The sequence below is a fragment of the Alternaria dauci genome, chromosome 2 (assembly GCF_042100115.1).
Source record: "Alternaria dauci strain A2016 chromosome 2, whole genome shotgun sequence".
Classification (NCBI taxonomy): Eukaryota; Fungi; Ascomycota; class Dothideomycetes; order Pleosporales; family Pleosporaceae; genus Alternaria; species Alternaria dauci.
Window position 1 is genome coordinate 1,026,826 of NC_091273.1, and position 20,049 is coordinate 1,046,874.

The 20,049-nt window shown below is 54.1% G+C and overlaps 7 protein-coding genes across 7 annotated transcripts; 4 read left to right on the forward strand and 3 right to left on the reverse strand.

Moving 5' to 3' along the window:
• Window positions 1–324: 324 nt before the first annotated feature.
• ACET3X_002409 (uncharacterized protein) lies at window positions 325–2,041 on the reverse strand (the record flags this gene model as incomplete). Its single annotated transcript, XM_069449148.1, has 2 exons — window positions 325–711; window positions 758–2,041. 2 exons carry the CDS (start codon window positions 2,039–2,041, stop codon window positions 325–327), a joined length of 1,671 nt encoding a protein of 556 aa, XP_069308956.1.
• Window positions 2,042–2,952: 911 nt separating this feature from the next.
• ACET3X_002410 (uncharacterized protein) lies at window positions 2,953–3,876 on the reverse strand (the record flags this gene model as incomplete). Its single annotated transcript, XM_069449149.1, has 6 exons — window positions 2,953–3,084; window positions 3,133–3,341; window positions 3,392–3,440; window positions 3,487–3,547; window positions 3,607–3,821; window positions 3,871–3,876. The coding sequence occupies 6 exons, from the start codon at window positions 3,874–3,876 to the stop codon at window positions 2,953–2,955; spliced, it is 672 nt and encodes a 223-aa protein (XP_069308957.1).
• Window positions 3,877–4,472: 596 nt separating this feature from the next.
• ACET3X_002411 (uncharacterized protein) lies at window positions 4,473–7,237 on the forward strand (the record flags this gene model as incomplete). The annotated part of the gene is made up of 2 exons (XM_069449150.1): window positions 4,473–6,831; window positions 6,879–7,237. 2 exons carry the CDS (start codon window positions 4,473–4,475, stop codon window positions 7,235–7,237), a joined length of 2,718 nt encoding a protein of 905 aa, XP_069308958.1.
• A 380-nt stretch (window positions 7,238–7,617) lies between these two features.
• On the forward strand, window positions 7,618–10,065 carry ACET3X_002412 (uncharacterized protein; the record flags this gene model as incomplete). The annotated part of the gene is made up of 1 exon (XM_069449151.1): window positions 7,618–10,065. One exon carries the CDS (start codon window positions 7,618–7,620, stop codon window positions 10,063–10,065), a length of 2,448 nt encoding a protein of 815 aa, XP_069308959.1.
• Window positions 10,066–10,855: 790 nt separating this feature from the next.
• On the forward strand, window positions 10,856–12,495 carry ACET3X_002413 (uncharacterized protein; the record flags this gene model as incomplete). The annotated part of the gene is made up of 4 exons (XM_069449152.1): window positions 10,856–11,360; window positions 11,419–12,280; window positions 12,331–12,404; window positions 12,464–12,495. 4 exons carry the CDS (start codon window positions 10,856–10,858, stop codon window positions 12,493–12,495), a joined length of 1,473 nt encoding a protein of 490 aa, XP_069308960.1.
• Window positions 12,496–14,918: 2,423 nt separating this feature from the next.
• ACET3X_002414 (uncharacterized protein) lies at window positions 14,919–15,842 on the reverse strand. The gene is made up of 3 exons (XM_069449153.1): window positions 15,647–15,842; window positions 15,163–15,599; window positions 14,919–15,115 (listed from the first exon to the last, which is right to left on the reverse strand). The coding sequence occupies exons 1-3, from the start codon at window positions 15,791–15,793 to the stop codon at window positions 15,094–15,096; spliced, it is 606 nt and encodes a 201-aa protein (XP_069308961.1). The 5' UTR covers window positions 15,794–15,842; the 3' UTR covers window positions 14,919–15,093.
• Window positions 15,843–16,380: 538 nt separating this feature from the next.
• Window positions 16,381–19,964, forward strand: ACET3X_002415 (uncharacterized protein; the record flags this gene model as incomplete). Its single annotated transcript, XM_069449156.1, has 6 exons — window positions 16,381–16,497; window positions 16,739–17,007; window positions 17,060–17,814; window positions 17,911–18,401; window positions 18,449–18,710; window positions 18,766–19,964. 6 exons carry the CDS (start codon window positions 16,381–16,383, stop codon window positions 19,962–19,964), a joined length of 3,093 nt encoding a protein of 1,030 aa, XP_069308962.1.
• Window positions 19,965–20,049: the final 85 nt, after the last annotated feature.

Below are 20,049 nucleotides of genomic sequence, written 5' to 3' on the forward strand. Positions count from 1 at the left end.
TGAACCTGGGTCGTCAATGCGCACAAACATGCGGGGCAAACAATCGTATAGGGAAACACGCGGTAAATAGACACCTTGGAGCAGGCTTTGCAGGCCCTCTACTGTACTTTCGTTCCAACTTGGATTGAAGCGCTCAGCTGCAAGATACGGCTAACCTTAGGGAATGCACCCAAGAGAAACCCGGTCCCGGAACGAGATCCTCAGGTACGCTACAAGTCATACACTGCCGCCGCCTGCTCATAAACAATGCACGTCACCCTTGTCCCTCCCAAAAATGCCCCCTAAGCCTGTAGCCTCCATACGCCAGACATTCATTGTCCAAAACTACACGTCGTTTTTCCTAGCTGCCTTCGCAGCGTCGATGTTCAGCTCAGGTCCTGGCTCTGCCTCTGCCTCCTCCATAATGATCTCTTGTGCCGCAGCCTCGACTGGTATTTCTGGCTCCCCGATAGCCTTCTTCGCCTGTGCCACAATCGCGTCTGCCTCGGTAATTCCGCCCTTCATGGTAGACTGATCGCCGTCTACACCCATGGCCGCGTCGTTCTTGCGCTGTCGGAGTGCCTTGTTGTCGAAGCGAACGACCATGCACGAAAGATTGTCGGTAGAGAAGCGAGCAAGGGCATAGTCGACGAGCTTCTTGGATGCTTCTTGAGGGTCGTGGACTTGGCGGACTAGGTCAACAGCTTCTTGGTCGGAGCAGACATCCCAGAGCTGTATTCGTTAGTACATGTTACTTATTCGGTAGTGGATTACTTACACCATCGCAAGCAAGAATGAGGAATTCGTCCTGCTCTGCCTGGATGACAGTCTCAGTGGTGTACGGGTGTCCAGTGACCAGGTCCTTCATATAGGCATCTCCCAGTGCTCGTGTAACAGCAAGAACACCATTAACGCGGTTGTTGAGAATCAAGCCACCAGCGCTGGCAACCCGACGGCCCTCATTCTCGTCGCTACCCTTGTGGTCGTAAGAGAGGCGAAGAGCTCGGCCATTGCGGCAGAGCACAATACGCGCATCGCCCACGTTGGCCGTATACAGCACGCGCTGCCGACTGGCCTCGTTCCGTAACCTCGCCTCCACTTGTTGTTCCGCTGCAGGCTCCGCAGTGGAGTCGGTACCGTCCTTGGCCTCGCCCTCGCCGGCATGCTTGACAGCCGACACCGCCGCGGGTGCGAAGAGGACCGAGCCGGTAGACGACTGCGCATTAGGCACTCGGTCTTCCCACCTCAAGACAGCGATGACCGCAGTACAACCACTGTTCTTTAGAGGAAGCTTTTCCAACTGCTGGTCGACTACGGTAAAGGTCTGGTCGAGCAGTTCGGGTATCGGGGTGTTTGGGTTCTTTCGGATTGTCTCTTCGAGAATCAAATGAAGCTTCTTTCCACACCAGTCGGCAGCGAATGTTCCAGCGTGTCCGTCGAAAATGGCAAAGTATCCGTTGTCGGTCTCGACCACGGCTTGCGACAGAGCATCGGACTGAGTCGAACTCGCGTCGGATATGGCGCGCGTCTTCTCGGTGCCATACGAGGGGGCCGGAGTGCTCAGGAAGTTGTATAGGTATGCGTGGGTATCCTCCATCGTTCGTCTGCACTTCTTGTTCTTATCCTCTGTGACACCGACGCGGAAAGTGGATCGTGGGCCAGGCGCCGACTCGCCAGCAGAGTTGTTGAGCGAGCCCTGGGGGACACTGAGAGCAGCATCGGACTTGCCCAGCTTCTGCATCGGGGTTTGGGGCGAGGCCTTTTCTGACATGGTCGAGGTGCTGGACGTGGGAGAGCCTGAGGAGCCGCCGAGATGCAGCGACTGTTTCGCGCTCGAGAACATGTCCCGGGCACGCGACACGCCGCTACTTCTTCGTTTTCTCTCAACGGGTGCCGAGGCGTCACTGGGCTTGCGATCTGTCGAAGCGGAGCCATTGCTGGCCGTGTTTATTGCGCCTGCAGCTCCGTTGTCTGTCGCCGGGGCTGCGGTGGACTGGGGCGCGTCATTGCCTGCAGCAGTGCCAATGGTGGAACTCTCGTCGTCCTTTGCATTCCCAAACATCTTCGAGAGCAAGCCTCCCTGGGCGCTCCGACGCCTGTTACCTGCCAGCTTGATTGATGGCGCTGGTGTTTGCTGGCTGGGTGGCGGCGACGGTGATGCAGCTGGGGGTGGCGGCGGATTCGGGAAGATTGGATAAGCGGGGCTCGAGTGACAAGAATATGCTTAGGAAGGATGTAGACAGACGCAAGGGGAAGACTCGCGGGAGATGGAGTTCCTAGGTGTGATGACGTCGGAGGTGTATAGCGGGGCGAGCAACCGGAAATACCAATTGGCGCAAGAAGAAGGCTTGACACTGCGAGGGGATGGCAAGGCGCGGGCACGTTCCAGGGTTGATATTGGACGATCGTCGGTATAGCGTGGATGGAGTAGGCAGTGAGCTGCTGGGTGCTGGGTACAAGTGCACAGTGGGAAGCTGTCTATGCTGACTGATTGCTCTTCTCGCCGACGTGCGGGGAATCTCACACAGTTGGTCGGAAAAGGCAGCACCGCCTACGTATACCACGCTGGGTTCTGTGAATGGAGAGGCAAAGGAGCAGCACAGATACACGGTCTTGTGACTCTGATATATCACCAACACTAAGATACCCAGAGCCGATTCCAGGGTTTTGGGCTATGATCCGCATGATCTAGGCGCAAGCGCATGCACGCCAGCGCGTACGGTGGAGCTGTCTGAATTGACTAAACTGTCCATGCACAGCCGCCGGCCGTGGCTATCGCAATATCACGAGAATCTAGATGTCCAGAATCTTGGGAATATCTCCATGCGCAAAAGGACACATAATGTTTCTTGGACGTGGACAATGTCGCATGCTCTATTCAAGTGCCCAGCCTGGGGTCCGCGGGATGCTGACACCTAGCCAAGAGCGCTGCACGGGCACTCCGGCGTTGCTTCTTGTACCAGCACTTCATCCTCACCTCCTTAAGCTGTCCAAGCGTGCCTGGAGGTCGTCGTCATCTGGGTCAGCCCCGCCACCGCCAATAGCCTGTGCCACCCTGGCTTCAGGTACCGCGTTCTTCTGCAGTCCGCTGGGTGTCTCGCCAAGCTACGCGACATTAGTGAATGCGCTCTCGGTGAAGGGATGAGTACTCACTGCCTGGCCAAGATCAATGCCTATCTCATCCAGGACCTGGTTGACGACGTCTTCACTCTCCTCCTCGTCTTCCATGCCGGTGGCGTCATCGATGGCGTCGTCCATCATCTCCTGCCTCTGGTCCATGATATCGTTCTCCTTTTCAAACTCCATAGCAATGCGTTGGAGCGCGGGAAGGTTCATCTGTCTGTTCATGCTCCCAAGCAGCGCTGAAGCGTGTTAGAACATGTCTGGCAAGATTCAATACATGCAAACCTACTCGTTGCACCCTTCATAGACTGCATCATCTGCTCGTTACTGCGTACTGTCTGCCCAATGTCAGCTGTGCCCGGACTCTAGCATCGGTCGCCATGCCTGTATCCGCAACGAGATCGCCTGTAGTTGTGTGCGCATCTGGTAGAATTTCTGGATGTATCTTTGCGCAAGCATTAGTCATGTGAAAGTAACCATGCGACAGGCAGCGACCCAGCATACCGTCGTGTCCGCACCAGGTCCTTTGCCTGGATGCGCAGAGGCCCCATTTGCCCATTCTTTGCGCTCTTCTTGATATCTGCCACCAGCTTCTTCTCCTGATTCTCAAGCTTCACGCGCTCGCGGTCTAGCTCTCGTTGCGTCTTCTCGAGTGCGCGCTGGTGTTTCCGCAATCGCTCCGCCGGCGTCATGCGCTTTCCGAAGGCCCATTCTACGATCTGGTATTGCTGTCAAACACGATGTCGCTAGAAGACACGGTATACGTACGTTCATGGTCGCTGATAGACTGCAGGAAGGTTGGTGAGGATAGCTGGGTAGACTTGGAAGTAGGTGCAGCGGGTAGCGCCTGATATGGCCACTTCGTTTAGACTAGAGGATAGCGGATGGAGACCAGCTCTACGATGGGCGGGCAGTTGTGTGGAGAGAGATGCAAGAGAGGCCAGAGCTGCAAAAGGTGCTGCCTTGCCCGATTATGTCCTTTGATGTTCCGCCGGGTTGGAGGGCAAGATACGCAGGTATGGCGATGCCGAGCCTTGGGGGAACTGACTATCAGTCGCCGGCCTCTGAGCAATTGCGCAATCAAAGCAATACAATCATGTGAATCTTGAGTAGAACCGCTGCATCGAAACAACGCGCAGACATTAGACGCAGATGAGACGTAGACGTGTAGAGCCGCGGTAGTGGACTCGTAGTGGTCACTGACAGCCAATCCCTGTTTGCTTGCGTGGTGGCGTGTGCACCACCAACTCTGACGTTGTCTCAGCATTCTTTTCTCGACACCGCCTCCCGCTCTACAACACCACCACCCCTCTTCCGTATCTATCACGACATGCGCCCCTCCTTATAGCGCAAACCCGAAAAATACCCCGATGAATCCCGATCGACGAAACGGCCGGCCCTCGTCGTCTGGAGGGTCCTCCAGCAGCCGTCGTGGTGGGTCAGATGACTTCGTTCCGCGACAGAATGCTCGGCCTGGATACATGACGGTGGGCGGCGGGAGCACTACAAGCGACGCCGCTGCTCGTCTCGTGTCCATGTTGGACGAGGACTCTGGTTACGGCGGAAGTATGCAAGATGGCGAAAGCAGCGGGATGAACTGGCGGTCCAATATTGGCGAAGATAGACCATCACCTATGTCTTTTGCCGGGTCCGGAAACGCCGAAGTCGAGAAACAGCGCAGCCACGTCCTCCAATTGCGATACAACCAAAACAAGAATGCTCTCGGTCGGGCCATCGCTGGTACCATTGAGACATTGAAGAGTTTCCAAGAAATGAACCTGAAATGGCCGGCCCATTACCCCTCCGTACAGGTCGCCGAAAAGCAGAAGGCACACCTTCGCAGTGAATCTCGACCTGGACTGCAGCACACGCAGTCTGCGATGGGCAACTTTGACCCTGATATGCGCTCTCCCGAACGACCCCGAGGACCCCGCCGGGCGGGCACGACGATCGGCGACGACCCTGCAGCCGAGTCGAGCGCCGCCGCCGAGCAAAAGCGCAGAGAAGAGCCTCGACTGGTTACGCCCCAACTTGCCCACGACTTCTCCGTTCTGAAGTTGGAACTACGTATGGGTGGCCGCACACAGACAGATTTGGTACATTCGCTGGAGAAGAACTCCGTTGCGTCTCTCCTCGACGGCCAGATCCAACAGAGCATACGCCACCTCTTTTCCCTCAAGGAACGTATCGAAGACACGTCAAGCAAGGTCCTGGTCACAGGAGATTTGAACGCTGGAAAGTCGACCTTCTGTAATGCCCTCCTCCGACGCAAGGTCCTACCTGAAGACCAGCAGCCCTGTACGAGTATTTTCTGCGAGGTTCTTGACTTCCGGGAGAACGGCGGTGTCGAAGAGGTTCACGCAATTCCTATTGGTTCGACGTACAACCGCAACGACGAGAGCACGTACGTTGTATTCGATATCAAGGACCTGGAGAAAATTGTCATCGACAACGACCATTTCGCACAGTGCAAGATCTACATCAAAGATATCCGAGACGTCGACGAATCGCTTCTTAACAACGGAGTGGTCGACATCGCCCTCATCGACGCCCCGGGTCTGAATGCCGACTCCCTTAAGACCACCGCCGTGTTCGCTCGCCAAGAAGAGATTGATGTCGTCGTCTTTGTCGTTTCTGCCGCGAACCACTTCACCGAGTCCGCCAAGAACTTCATATTCACCGCGGCGCGCGAGAAGGCGTACATGTTCATGGTAGTCAACGGCTTCGATACCATCCGCGATCAGAACCGTTGCCAAGAGATGATTCTAAAGCAAGTTGCTAACCTCAGCCCAGCCACCTTTAAGGAGTCCAGCGAGCTGGTACATTTCGTTTCCAGTAACGCCATCCCGATGGGTGCAGGTGGGAGCCCCCCTGATGACGGTGGCGACGACGACCCATCCGACAAAGGAAAGGGCAAGGAAGCAGAGAAGCAGCGCGACTTTGCCGACCTTGAGGCTTCGTTACGACGCTTTGTGCTGGAGAAAAGGGCTAGGTCTAAACTTGCACCCGCAAAGACCTATCTTCTCAACTTACTAGGAGATATGAACAACCTAGCCACAGTCAACCGAGATGTGTCTCAGAGCGAATTGGACCGTGTCAAGAAGGAGATCGAAGCGCTCGAACCCGAGTTTGAAGAGTCCAAGAAGTCACGGACGGAAGCTGGAGAGGCCGTGGATCGCATGGTTGAGGATACAACGTCAGATGTGTACGGCTACACCCGAGACACGCTCAACAACTGCATCGCCAGAGTAGCCGAACAGGATCTTGGCATCGACTACCCTGGTCTTTTCTCGGCATACCAATACGCCGAGGACATTAGAGACTCGATGCTCCACGAGGTCACTGAGAGCGTCCGTTTGTGCGAAGAACATGCGCGAACCCAGGCTGTGCAGGGCTACAACGGCATCAAAAACTTGGGTGTCCTACATCTTGGCAACAACCTGTATGCCGACGTCATGTTCCGCCCGGAGAGGATGTTCAGGAAGTCAGTGCACGCTCTTGCTCGACAGGTGGATATTGACATTGATCTGTGGGACTTTTTCGACATCGCTAGCCTGTGGGAACGTCAGGAGAAGGCGGCTGGTGCTGGTATGGCCATGACCGTTGCCGGCGTAGTAGGTGGCAGATTGGTCGGTGGTGTTGGTTGGGTTGACGGTGCTCTTGGTGCTGCAAAGGTCATGGGCACGAGCAACATGAGGAGACTGATAATCCCTGGTCTCATCGCTGGTGGTAAGTCAATCGCACGAGTATAAAGTGTTCCATGCTAATGTCAGCAGTCGCCCTCGGAGTATCATACGTACTGGCCTCCGTGCCTAAATCGCTACCTCACAGACTTAGCGCGAAGCTATCTCAACAACTAGCAGCGATCGACTACACGCACTCCAACGCCCTTCGCATCAGCTCTGAGGTTCGCCGCGCACTCAAAGGCCCTGCTAACGACGTACGCATCGGTCTGCAGAGGAACGTCGAGAAGCTCCAGCTCCAAAAGGAGGAGACAACCAAGCTCAAGGCGGAAACTGAAGTTGCACGCAAGTACTTTGGCAACCTTGTTCGCAGCAGCAACGACTTGCGCCAGACGGTCCAACGCGTTGACCTGGAGGCAGCTCCACCAGTGATTGGCGGACCGATGCAGTAGATGCAATTTATGTCTTTATGCCATTTGAAAGAGTCACGGCTTATGCGTACGAAGAAAAGGTTCCAGCATGGAGGCGTTTGCAGGTGTTAGGATAGGTCACGACGAAGTAATCTTGCTCGTTTTCTCGGTGTACATACAAATGACCCAATACCCCTCTTGCCCCTTTGGTCGATAGCGATAGATATATATCTCCAAACTCTGAATAAGTGGCCTGAACGTGGTGGTGGTGAAAGCGAGGTATTGCCAAGCTGTCGTGTTGGACCCTGAACGTTGACGCCTCGCATCTGCGCACGTCATGCGTCCAACGCTACCTAACGTTGCATACCCGCCTCCCAGCATACCCGCTCCATGGCGGCTCATGCACGCCTGAAACCACCCTGATGGAAACCAGAAGAGACCCCAGATCCTTTCTCTTCTTCATAATCCTGTTGCTGCTCATCAACTCGCCCGAACCGCAACAGCCGACATTCAATGCGCGCACACGCTACCGAGAGCTCATCGAGCGCGAATACTACCAACTCGATCTCTTGAATCGGACGCGATTCGGCGACTTTAACGAGAAGAAAGACAAGTGGCTGAATATCACCGGGCTGCGGGATGAAGATGGCTTTGCGTGGGAGCTACTGGACCCTGTGAGGCAGAAAGCAAAGGCGCAGTCAGAGCGGCTTTTGGGAGATGGATGGAAGGGCATGCTCGATGGCTCGCTGAAAGAGGACGAGGCTATCATGCCGGTATACAAGAATCTGTCCGGTTACGTACAAGGAGAATGGACGCGCTCGCCGCTCAGTCGTATACGGCACCCCAGCGACATGGGCAACGCCTCGGCCGTCCCCGACCCCTTTGGAAATCTGGTGGAATACGACAGGAACCTGACTGGTGCGGGTGGGCCATTGCGCATGCACATTACCGAGCTGGAAGACAGGATGCGGAGGAACGAGAACAAGACCATATCCGAGATCAGTGCGAAAGTGATTATTGGAGACAAAGACAGCTTCGGAGGCAACTGGTGGGAATTCGTGGCACACGGTGTCCATTTCATGAAGACCGGCACTGTGGTTCTGACTACTACGAGCGATAGGTTCGCGGGTATCTTCGCTTTGCCTCATCTGCAGTTCACACCTCATCTCTACACGACATCACAGGAATTTCTGAACTGGACAATTCATGAAACAATTGAACGGCAAGAGAAGAGGGCTTTCCCGCTCTGGAACCCCTGGACGTCTGCTGCAGAAGGCAACAATGAGGGCATGTTCCAAGGCCACCATTGCGAATTCGTCTTGTATCTCCAAGAGTTTCCAAGTCAATCCAATGTCGATATGGACTGGCTCGAGCACGAGCTCCGGTTTCCCACTGGAGCTCCTGTTCCTCACAACGTTCCCCATGCCATGTCCATGGTGGGCTTCTCGCCAGACTGCGGTTTCGTTATTGAGTCAAAGGGTCCTCCAGACTTTCCGCCATCAGAGGCTATGCATCTGGTCGGTTCTAAGACGGAAGACTTCAATGTTCGCGCGAGACATGGCATCCTCGCTTTTGCCATCAGTCTTGCGTTCCAGCTTTCCTTTACTCTCAAGCAGATGAAGGAGACAGCAACACCGTCAATGCGGAGTCGGGTCAGCTTCTACACCATTGCCATGATGGCTCTCGGTGACGGCTTCACATTCCTGATTCTCATCTTCATGTATTTCTTCCTTGGCACAGCACAGTTGGCATTGTACAGTATCGCGTTCATAGCGCTATTTTCTGTGCTGACCCACCTCCGCTTCCTGATGGACATCTGGTCCGTACAAGCAGCGGAGAGAGCCCGTCAGGAGCGACAACGAACCCCAGCGGCTACTGCGGCGACGCCGGCTCCAGCTCCCGAGGCTGCTGCTCCTGCACCATCTGCCGATGCCGGTCTACCCTTGCCAGCCACGGCCGCCCGACCACCACGTCCACCTACTCCCATTATCATTGCACCAGATCAAGACGATCCGGACGAAGACGTTACTCCAGGTGCAAACAACACGCCAACGCCAGCTAATGCTACGACAACGAATACGAACCCGCGAGCCGAGCTTGGTGCGCTGTACAGCCGCTTCTGCCTCATGCTTGTAGTCCTGTTCTTTGTGACTATCCACTTTGGTACTGCTCGCACGACATATCGCGCTATTTATTTTGACGTCATGACGTTCCTCTACCTGTCTTTCTGGACACCGCAAATCTATCGTAATATCATGCGCAACTGTCGGCGAGCATTGCGGTGGGATTATGTTGTTGGAACCAGCATGGCCCGCATCGCACCTGTAGCATACTTTTACATGAAAGAAGACAATGTGCTGTTTTCGAGAACGGACTGGAGAGCCATGGGCTTCTTGGCAGGGTGGGTATGGCTGCAAGTGGTGGTGTTGGTGAGCCAGGAGGTTCTTGGCCCGCGATTCTTCGTAAGAGACGGATGGGCGCCGCCAGCATACGACTACCATCCCATTCTCCGCGAGGACGAAGAAGGCGCAACCATGCCGCTCAACATCACGACTGGGTCAGATTCACCGTCTACAATTGACGCTTCGGCAGCGGAGGGCGGAAGTACCAAAGCATCAGGCGAATCCAAGTCCAAAGGCAAGGAGATGTTCGACTGCAGTATCTGTGCCAACGACATCGAAGTACCAGTGGTAGCTGCGGGGGCTGATGAGAGCAGTGTGGCTGGCATGGGTGGGACGAGCATGATTTTGCAAAGGCGACAGTACATGGTGACGCCTTGTCGGCACATTTTCCACACTGCATGTCTTGAAGGGTGGATGAGGTATCGGCTGATGTGTCCAAACTGCAGAGAGAGTTTACCGCCGTTGTAGGCCGAGGAATTGTAGCACGGTGAGAGTTTCCCAGCATTGGGGTCCTCTTGCAACCTGGCTCTGTGTCTATCTGCCACGCATTGAGTGATGCATGTCTTACTGTCCGCGTAACAAGTGGGCCACTTAGCGCGCCTTACAGCCCCACCTTCCGAGGTGGAAGCGTAACGGCCACAAGCTCCAGGGGCAGGCCGTCTCTGTAGCAGCATGCAGGCAGACAGTTGTAACGTGAAGAATGGCATAGATGCGCGGATTCCGACATTGCCACTTTCAACGTCACGTCAATGTACATGTCGGTGATTTCAGCGTGCACGGCACTTATTAATAGCACCCCTACGCCACAGATCGACGCTTAGTCGGTAGGGCACGCATCCCTACCGGTCCACAGCTGGGGCTGAGCTGCGCATCCGTCGCTTTCTGAGCCCTGGCCTGGCATACGCAAACCACGACTCTCAGCCTCTCAGGCGACACATTCGCTGCTGTGCTGCGTTTGTGTGTTGCCTTGAAATACAACAACGGTGCCTCGTTTCCAAGCAACTGCCCTTGTCCTCTTCCGCGTTTCCGAGACCCCAAACGAACCCCTGGCCTGCACCAGAGCTTGTTCGCAACCACCCTCGTCGGCTGCCCCAGCTTAAGCAAGGCCAAACCCTTCGTCTACCCCACAGCTTATTGTTGCACGTAACCGGCTTCATCTCCGTCACGCCTGTCAACACAGCGCATTGTCCCTACTGCAGCGCGCATCCAGTTGTGCCGCCTCGCGACTTCTCAGTACCACTGCCAGTGCTTGCCGACCATGGCGGCCAACGACTACTACGCCAACTCCCACCCGGGACAGTCAAACGACAGGAACGATGCGCCTCTGCCTCCAGTGCCCAGCAACTACACACAACATTCCGTCTCGCCCGTCAGCTCGCCCTTCGACGACCGACCCGACCCGCAACACACAGCCAGCAGCGGTGCGCTCGGCGGCTACCCCATCGATACCTCGTATTCGAATACCTCATACCAGTCTCCCACACAATACAGCTCGACCGCGCACATCAACGACCCGTACGCGCGCCAACCAGACCCCTTCGCCGACCAGAACGCGATACCGCTGCAGAGCCAGGCGAAAATGGACAGCACCAGTCCGACACGGCATAACGGCGACCCAGAGTACTACGGCATGGGCGTGGAACCCAAGAGGAGGAGGAGGAGTAAAAAGAAGAAGGGCTGGTTCAGCGGCAGAGTGACGTGGGTAGTCTATATTCTTACGGCGGTGCAAGTTGGTGTCTTTGTTGGCGAGTTGATCAAGAATGGTATGTCGCTACGTTACAAACATGTTTGGAGGTACAAGCATCGACTGACAGCATACAGGCATCCTGACAGGCAGTCCCATCCAAACCAAGCCAAACTTCAACATCATGATCGGCCCTTCGCCTTACGTCCTAATCAACATGGGCGCCCGGTTTACACCCTGCATGCACAACATCAAGAAAGTCATCGAAGCCGATGGTGGGCCCGTCCTCGAATGGCCCTGCCCGAATACCACCACCCTTACCGACAACAGGTGCTCACTGGCTGAACTCTGCGGCATGGGCGGTGGTGTCCCGGACCAGGCGGGTGTCACAGACTTTAGGGACAGAAGCCACGAGCCGAACCAATGGTGGCGCTTCATCACTCCCATATTCCTGCATGCAGGAATCATCCACATTGGCTTCAACATGCTTCTGCAATGGACACTAGGTCGAGACATGGAAAAGGAAATCGGTCCCCTCCGGTTCGCACTTGTATATTTTTCCGCTGGCATCTTCGGCTTTGTCCTCGGTGGCAACTATGCATCCGATGGTATCACATCTGTCGGTGCTTCCGGATCCCTCTTCGGTGTTTTAGCTCTCACCCTGCTCGACCTCTTATACAACTGGTCCACCCGCCGCAGTCCGGTCAAAGACCTACTTTTCCTACTCCTCGACATGGCCATCGCCTTTGTCATTGGTCTACTCCCCGGTCTCGACAACTTCTCCCACATCGGAGGTTTCCTCATGGGAATCGTTCTGGGCATCTGCATCATCCATTCACCCGAGTCGCTGCGCGCCAGAACGGGCCAAAGCGAACCGCCGTATGCGACAGTGGATACTCAACCCCTCGCTCACGACCCGGTTGCTACAGAACCCAAGAGCAAGATTACTGCTTTTGCCAAACAGCCAGTTGGCTTCTTCAAAGGTCGCAAGCCGCTCTGGTGGGCGTGGTGGCTTGTACGTGCTGGAGGCCTCGTGGCAGTCTTTATAGGCTTTATCCTGCTGCTGAGAAACTTTTACGAATGGAGGAATACTTGCAGTTGGTGCAAGCATTTGTCCTGCTTGGTACGTGCACCCTTGTCTTTCGCCTTTTGAAGAGTACATATTTGCTAACCCTACACTAGCCTATTACTACAAACGGCGTATCATGGTGTGATATGGGTAGTCTAAACCTTACGACGACTGAGACACCTAGCAAGAGGAGTCTAAATCCAGCGAGCTTGGCTCACTTTATGGGCGAAGCGACTGTTGGGCGGATACTATAGAGGCCAGAGCGTTAAAACCAAGTGGATGGGTTGCCTGTTGAGAAACATCTCATCAGTGGTCTGGCATACATGGGAGGCGAAGCATACACATCATCAAATACCAATACCGGAGAACTGCTTTTTTTTTTCTACCAGAAACTATTTCCATATTGTTGTGATGACTCTGACAAAAATCAGTGAATGTGTGATGCACCAGCCATCAGTGCCCGCCATAGTTGCCCGCCATAGTCCACCCAGAAGTATACATTGCCCACGAAAAACAACGCTTTTGGTCATGGACAATCAAGTCCTCGCTTACCACTGTGACTTCTTGGGAATACCACCAATCTGCACAGCCGAGCGTACAGGATTCTTCCAGTCCGGAGGGGTGGTGACGGTGTACTGCAGATAACTAGCAACGGTCGGCTTGTGCATCTCCATATGACCAGTCTCCGGGTTCCTCAACAAGACAGGGCGAGTGTTGAGATGATCAGGACGGATCTTTTCTTGCACACCAAGGAAGCCGCCAGACATCTTGTCCAGGAAGACGCCAAAGTTGTCGGCATGGTTGATGGTGCATTTGGAGCCGCTGGATTCGCAGTGAGCCATGAGGGCGGTGGCAGACTTGAAGTACTTGAGGCATTTGGGGCACTTGACCCGTGTTATGCGGTGGTCGACGAGGATGTGGTTATTGAGATCCTGGCGAATGTCAAAGTTTTGCCTATTGCTGTGTTAACGATGAAGCGATAAGAGAGCTGGAAAAGAAACTTACTCGCAGACAAATGGACAATAGTACTTGTTAACGATTGAGTCGTAGAACCTCTCTGGGTTCCAGTCCGAACTCATCGGATCCCAGAAGCGGTCACGAAAGAGATTGGGACCATGGGCATGCTCCATAGCCTCATCATGCGCAGAGACGGAAAAGTCACTGGGAGGAGCTTTGGGTTTGGCGTTCGGAAACAATGCAGATCCTGTCGATTTACCCTTGCGAGGGCCCCAGGCCTTGAGTTCACGATTGAGCGAAGAAATACCCGAGCCCTGAACGGAAGAACCATGCTGACTCTGGACAGAATCGACGTCTCCGTTGAGAGACATGCCGCCCATCACCGATGCAACCTCTATGTTTGCATCCCGCATGAAGCCGCTTTGAGTGGGCAGAGGAGGGTAGTGGCCACTAAATACCGGGCTGTGTGGTTCTTCCGAGGAAGCATCGGGCTTGATGGCCTCGAATGTAACGTCCTCGATGTCTGCGTTGTCGCCGATGGGGTCATCGTTAAGCAGAACACCTCCAGCGTCTTCTACGTCGATAGCTGCCTCGTACTTGGACATCTTCTGCTGCAATCGGTTCCATGCTGGACCATCCTCTAGATATTTCTCGACGAGATGCTTGTGGACGACGTGGCCTTGGAACTGGGAGGCTTGAATGACCTCGCAGTGACCAAACTCGAGGTGCTCGATAAAGAGGCATGCACGGTAGAAGGACTTCTGACAGCCAATGCAGGTAAGCTTCTGGTCAACCTTGTGGTTACGCTCGATGTGACGCTTCAAGCCAGATGTGCTCTTGAACTCGTCGCCACAGACGCGGCATGCCTGTCCGTGCTCTTCAGGCCGTGTGATCTTGTGCATAGCATAGTCTTCAAACGTGTCGAAGTCTTCGTCGCACTTGTGACAGTATTCATGATCGTCGAAGTTCTTCTTGTGGTTCTTCATCATTTTCTCGGTGTCAAAAGACATGTCGCAGTCTGCGTACGTGCACTTGACCCGCCGAATGGGTTCGAGTGGGGCTACCATCTCTACTTCTTCCGTGTGGAGAGTCCTTGTGGGATGAGGGTGCTTCACGGGAGGTAGTTAAGGCTTGTTTTCTAGATTCAGTCGTTAGTACACAAGAGTCGAGACCTGTAGCGCAACACTCATACTTACCTGGTTGTGTAGTGACACGGGCAAATGTGTGTCGGTTGTCAGATGAGCACTGGGAAAGAGCTTTGTGCTATCCCGGTGTATGTGTTGGAGGTGGTGGTGTAGAAAGGACAGAAGCTGGTGACCGACGTATTCAAGAGAGTGAGACAGCTAGCGGCAAACGTGGTGTGGGGTCGAAATGGGCAAGCATGGGGGATGCCAGGTGAAGGAGGCTTCGAGATAGACGGGCAAGAGCGGTGGGTGTGTACTCTCACCTTGGAAGTTGCAGTCCTTGCCAATGACAAACATATTCTAGACAACAAACAAGACTTGAAGACAGCAATCTCGATATTTTGCTCAGTACGATCTTCATTAACAATGACTACAGATTCGAAGAGCATACACTAGAGACACCAATCATCTTAATCTCGGTGTATCTGCTGGCTACTCACGTTGCCCTTGATATATTGGTGGTAAGACTGGTACACTGAATCTTCCTATATATTGCTTCAAAGCTCATTTAACGACTGCTATTAGTATTGGCATCATGACGTGGTTGAAAAGAGAGGGTAAACTTGGTATGGGTCACATGTTCAATTGCTAATATGATCCACTTAGAATCGCGAATATGGCAGCCTAGGTACTCGTCAGTAAGACCTCCAAGAAAAGGCATATCAACATACCATTTGCCCCTCAGTGTGATCTTGGCCCACTCGCCCTTGTCATCGGTCTCCTTCTCTACCTTTGTGCTGAACGAGATGGCACTCATGATGCCGTCACCAAACTTCTCGTGCATAACCGCCTTGTATGCCTGTCCATAGTTCTGCACGATCTCATAGAGACGATAGATGGTGGGGTCCTTTGGTGGCATGTCGAGCGTGCTGCCGCGGTTGGGAAAGCCTGACAACTGCGATTCGAGAAGACCAGCGTCGATCTCGAGGATTTCAGACAGCTTCTTGATGTCTTCGGCGGATGCCATGGCCTGGCCGTAGAAGAGAGCGGCAATTGCGACTTCATCACGTCCGACGTGCTTTGCGATCGCTTCGAAAGATAGGTTCTTCTTCTTCTTTGCTTCGAAAAGCGTTGGAGACGATGGCGGAAGGCGAGGGATGAGCTCTTCCTACGAGATCATCAGCGTATTTCGACACTTTTCCATCCTCTCCTTACGTTCAAAGTTGCAATTGGGTGTTGCGCCATGGCGACAGGTGTTGAGTGAAAGCACCGGGTAGCGGCGAGAGGTACAACAGATCGTACAGATGCAAATGTTCGAGAGGCCAATCTGGCAGAAACCGCAAGACGAGAAGAAAGGGCCATTGTCAAAGATATGTCGAATTGAACAAGAGGCTATGTCAGTGGTGTTGTGTAACGGCGTGGGGAGATAAGACAAGGAGCTCTCGAGCTGCCGAACAGCTTAAGCAGGCCAGGCGATGATACAAGGGTACGTCATACATATGCGCTGCCGCATCTCCATGCGACCCACAAGTTGTGTAAACCATCGCGCAAGCGCTTTGTACAGTGCAGAGTACTTGTAGTACCGCTCTCTTCGCGACGCGACGTGGTGGGTAGACTGCTACACCCACGCGTCGCGTAGCATTGTGGAGGGCGTCGGTCAAGAAGAGGGGGCCGCTCCATAGCGGGGTGCGATGAGGGGTTACATCCTGGATCCTGGCATCTGGCCAACGGAGGGGAATCAAGGTGCGCGCCCTCCATTGGTGTTTGGTTCACATGCTCAGCTCGTACGCTTCCCTGCATTGGCACATGCATGGTCCGTTTGCCGCTGATGATGACGCGGGGTCATCGCGACCTCGAACTTCAGCTCCGGAGTTCTATGTAGCAACATTCCATCGACTTTTACGCCTTCTGCGCGACTGGTGAACAACCGCAAGCTTCAGTCCGGCACAATGTCTCGCCGAGATGATGATCTGGCATATGGCGAGTACCACGGGCAGGGAGGCGAGGAGGGCGATCGCGGATTTGTAGGCGACATGGGTCGGCGTTTTGGCTTTGGCAGAAAAGAGGTCAGTACATTCTTCTGAAACGCCATGCTGTCATTGTACGCTCCGTGTGTGTCGAGCTGTTGAGCAAGTGGAATTGCCCCACTATCGATAATCATAGCGCTGAGCTGGCCTCGTCATTCACTATCCGCACCTATCTTACGTTTCTATTTCTATTTCTTCACCGCCTAGCTTGCTGCAGGGACAAGACGCGTATGTGGAAGCCTGACTTGGGTCTTCCGATTTCCTGACTTTGACACCACAGAATAACCAACACCCATCCTCATCCTCAACCCAGGGCAGCGGCGGCATGTCGTTCTTCAAGAAGCTTCACGACCCACTTCACGGCTTCGTCTCGGACCTGAAAGATGCCATAACCGGAGACGATGATGCGCAGAAGCCCCCGCCGGGGACATACGAACAACAGGGAGGGCAGCCACAGCCTGGACAAGAGTACCACGAGCAACATCGCTTCTCGAGCTTCGCGCCTGAACGCCATGGCAACGACGTCAAGTGGTATGTTGATGGATGCAGGTAAGTCTCAAACGTCTCCATGCGCTACAACACGGTCAATTGACATCGGCAGCTACATGTATGCCGTTTCCATTGCCTTGGAGCGCGCTAAAGAGTCGATATGGATACTTGACTGGTGGCTCTCTCCTGAGCTGTATCTTCGCCGACCACCAGCGAAGAACCAACAGTACCGGGTCGATAGGATGCTCCAAGCGGCAGCAGAACGCGGCGTCAAGGTCAACATCATTGTTTACAAAGAAGTTACCCAAGCTCTGACTCGTAAGTTTTTAAATCCAACGTTACCCGACTACCTCCATTCTCTCCTACCGAGCTCGACGGACAGGTTCACCAAAGGCCTTACGCGAGTCGGCCTAGATGTCATATTTAAGAGTCTTGAAGAGTGGGAAAAGACAGATCCGCTGATTGCCCCTCCTATCACAGTTTCCTCAGCTCATACCAAGCATCACTTGGAAGATCTTCATCCTAACATTGGCGTTTTCCGACACCCCGATCATCTGCCAGATGCAGCAGTACTACAGTCGTCTTTCTTCGCCGCCATGAAGAACATGTCTTTCACGCCAGCAAAGCTCGCCCAGCTTCCCGGAGACGGTCTCAAGGCGATTTATGGTGCTCACGAGGGCACGGTCATGTACTGGGCGCATCACGAGAAGCTCTGCCTGATCGATGGTCACATCGCATTCATGGGCGGGTTGGATCTCTGCTATGGTCGCTGGGATACCAACCAGCACGCAATCGCTGACGCGCATCCTGGCAACGTCGATCGCATTGTGTTCCCAGGCCAGGATTTCAACAACGCCCGTATGCTAGGTGAGTCGCTTCTTCCTCGCGTCCGTGGAGATTGGTAGACGACAGATAGGCGGTCCATGGCTGCGTGCGATAAGGCAAACTGCTGACACTTGACAGACTTCCAGGATGTGACCAACTGGGAGAATAACAAACTCGATAGGACACAAAGCTCTCGTATGGGATGGTCTGACGTGGCTTTGTGTATTTCTGGCCCAGTTGTACAAGACCTTCGTACCCACTTTGCGCAACGCTGGAACTTCATCTATGACGAGAAGTACAGCAAGAAGGCTACTAGATACGCCAGGCTACCGGAGACTAGCAGCGGAGCTCAACAGGCTCCCACGCAACAGCGCGGATTCGGAGGCGAAGAGGAAGGCGAGCGCGGCTTTGGTCGCGAGGAAGAGGGCGAGCGAGGGCTGTTCGGACACGGTGCTGGTGGACACCTTCGCCAGAAGATGCAGAGCAAGTTCGAAGAGTATGGTCAAGGACATGGATCGCAATATGGCCAGCACCAGTCACACGCAGAACACAGCTCCCAGCGAGGTGGTGTAGATTGCCAGATTACTCGTAGCTCTGCTAAATGGAGCCACAACTTGATCACTACCGAGGTAAGTAACATGATGCACAGAAAGAGACCAACTGACAAATGTGTTAGCACTCTATCCAAAACGCCTACTGTGAGATTATTCGTAACAGCAAGCACTTCATCTACATCGAAAACCAGTTCTTCATTACTGCTACCGGCGATCAACAGAAGCCGATCAAAAACAAGATCGGTGCTGCTATGGTTGAACGCATCGTTCGCGCTGCGCGTAATGGCGAGAAGTACAAGATGATTGTCATGATTCCAGCAGTGCCAGCGTTTGCTGGTGATTTGAAGCTTGATGAAGCCCTGGGTACTCGCGCTATCATGGAATGTAAGTCACATATTAACCTTCTGCATATGTTTTTGCTGATGGTATGCACGTATAGTCCAGTACGACTCAATCAACCGTGGTGGTCACTCAATCTACGAAGAGATTGCTAAAGCCGGATTCAACCCTATGGACTACATCCGATTCTACAACCTTCGCAGCTACGACCGCATCAACTCTAGCCAGATTATGAAAGAGGCAGAGCAGCGCAGTGGCGTGTCATATAACCAGGCTTCAGAGGGTTATGACGCGGCACATGACAACGCTCGTGGCTATGAGGCCTATCGTCCACCGCCCACGCAGGAGTACGGTGTTTACGAGATGGACGGTTCCGGTCGTCCTCCGTCTCATGGCCGACCTGATGGTGGCCCGCAGAGTCAGGGCAGACCAGGTGATTACGATCGCTACCAGCAGGAAGCAGCCAAGATTGGTAGTCGTCAAGGTCTCGGCGACGGACGCTGGGACACTGTCAGCGAATGCTACATGCTCGGCGGCGAAGACATCCGTAGCGTGCCTTGGGAGGGTAGTGCTGAGGATGAGATGGATGCTTTCGTGTCTGAGGAATTGTACATCCACAGCAAGCTTTTGATCGCCGATGACGAGATTGTCATCTGCGGCTCTGCAAACCTCAACGACCGCTCCCAGCTCGGCGACCACGACTCGGAGATTGCGGTTATCATCCATGACCCGAAGCCGGTCGACTCGTACATGGACGGACGACCGTACCGTGCATCAGAATTCGCTGCTAGTCTGCGAAGGGAGATCTTCAGGAAGCACCTCGGTCTGCTGAAGCCTCAGGATATGGAGCGTCCGACTGCCAACTACCAGCCTATCGGCGTTCCCAACGAGTACGACTGGGGCTCGAATGAGGACCGGCAAGTCGTTGATCCATTGTCTGACGAGTTCCAGAACCTGTGGAACTGGAGAGCACACACCAACACACAAGCTTTCGGCAAGGTGTTCCACCCTGTACCAAGCGACGAAGTCAAGAACTGGAAGCAGTACGACGAGTACTACTCGCGGTTTTTCGGGCAGGACCAGAAGGCCAAGGAGAACAAGAAGCCTTCTCTGTACAAATGGGGCCATGTGGTGGCAGAGAACTTTGGGCAGGGCGAGCAGGGTGTGCGCGAGGTCAAGGAGGTGCTCAGCACTATCAAGGGGAACTTGGTGGAGATGCCGCTCCTTTTCCTGAAGGAAGAAGACATTGCGCAGGAGGGTATGGGACTGAATGCCGTCACTGAGGAGCTGTACACCTAGGTGCCAAGCAAGCGAGATATGGTCAACGGATAAAGTGGGTGCTTAATGACTGAGTCAGACGGTAACGGCATCTTCTTTCTTGCCG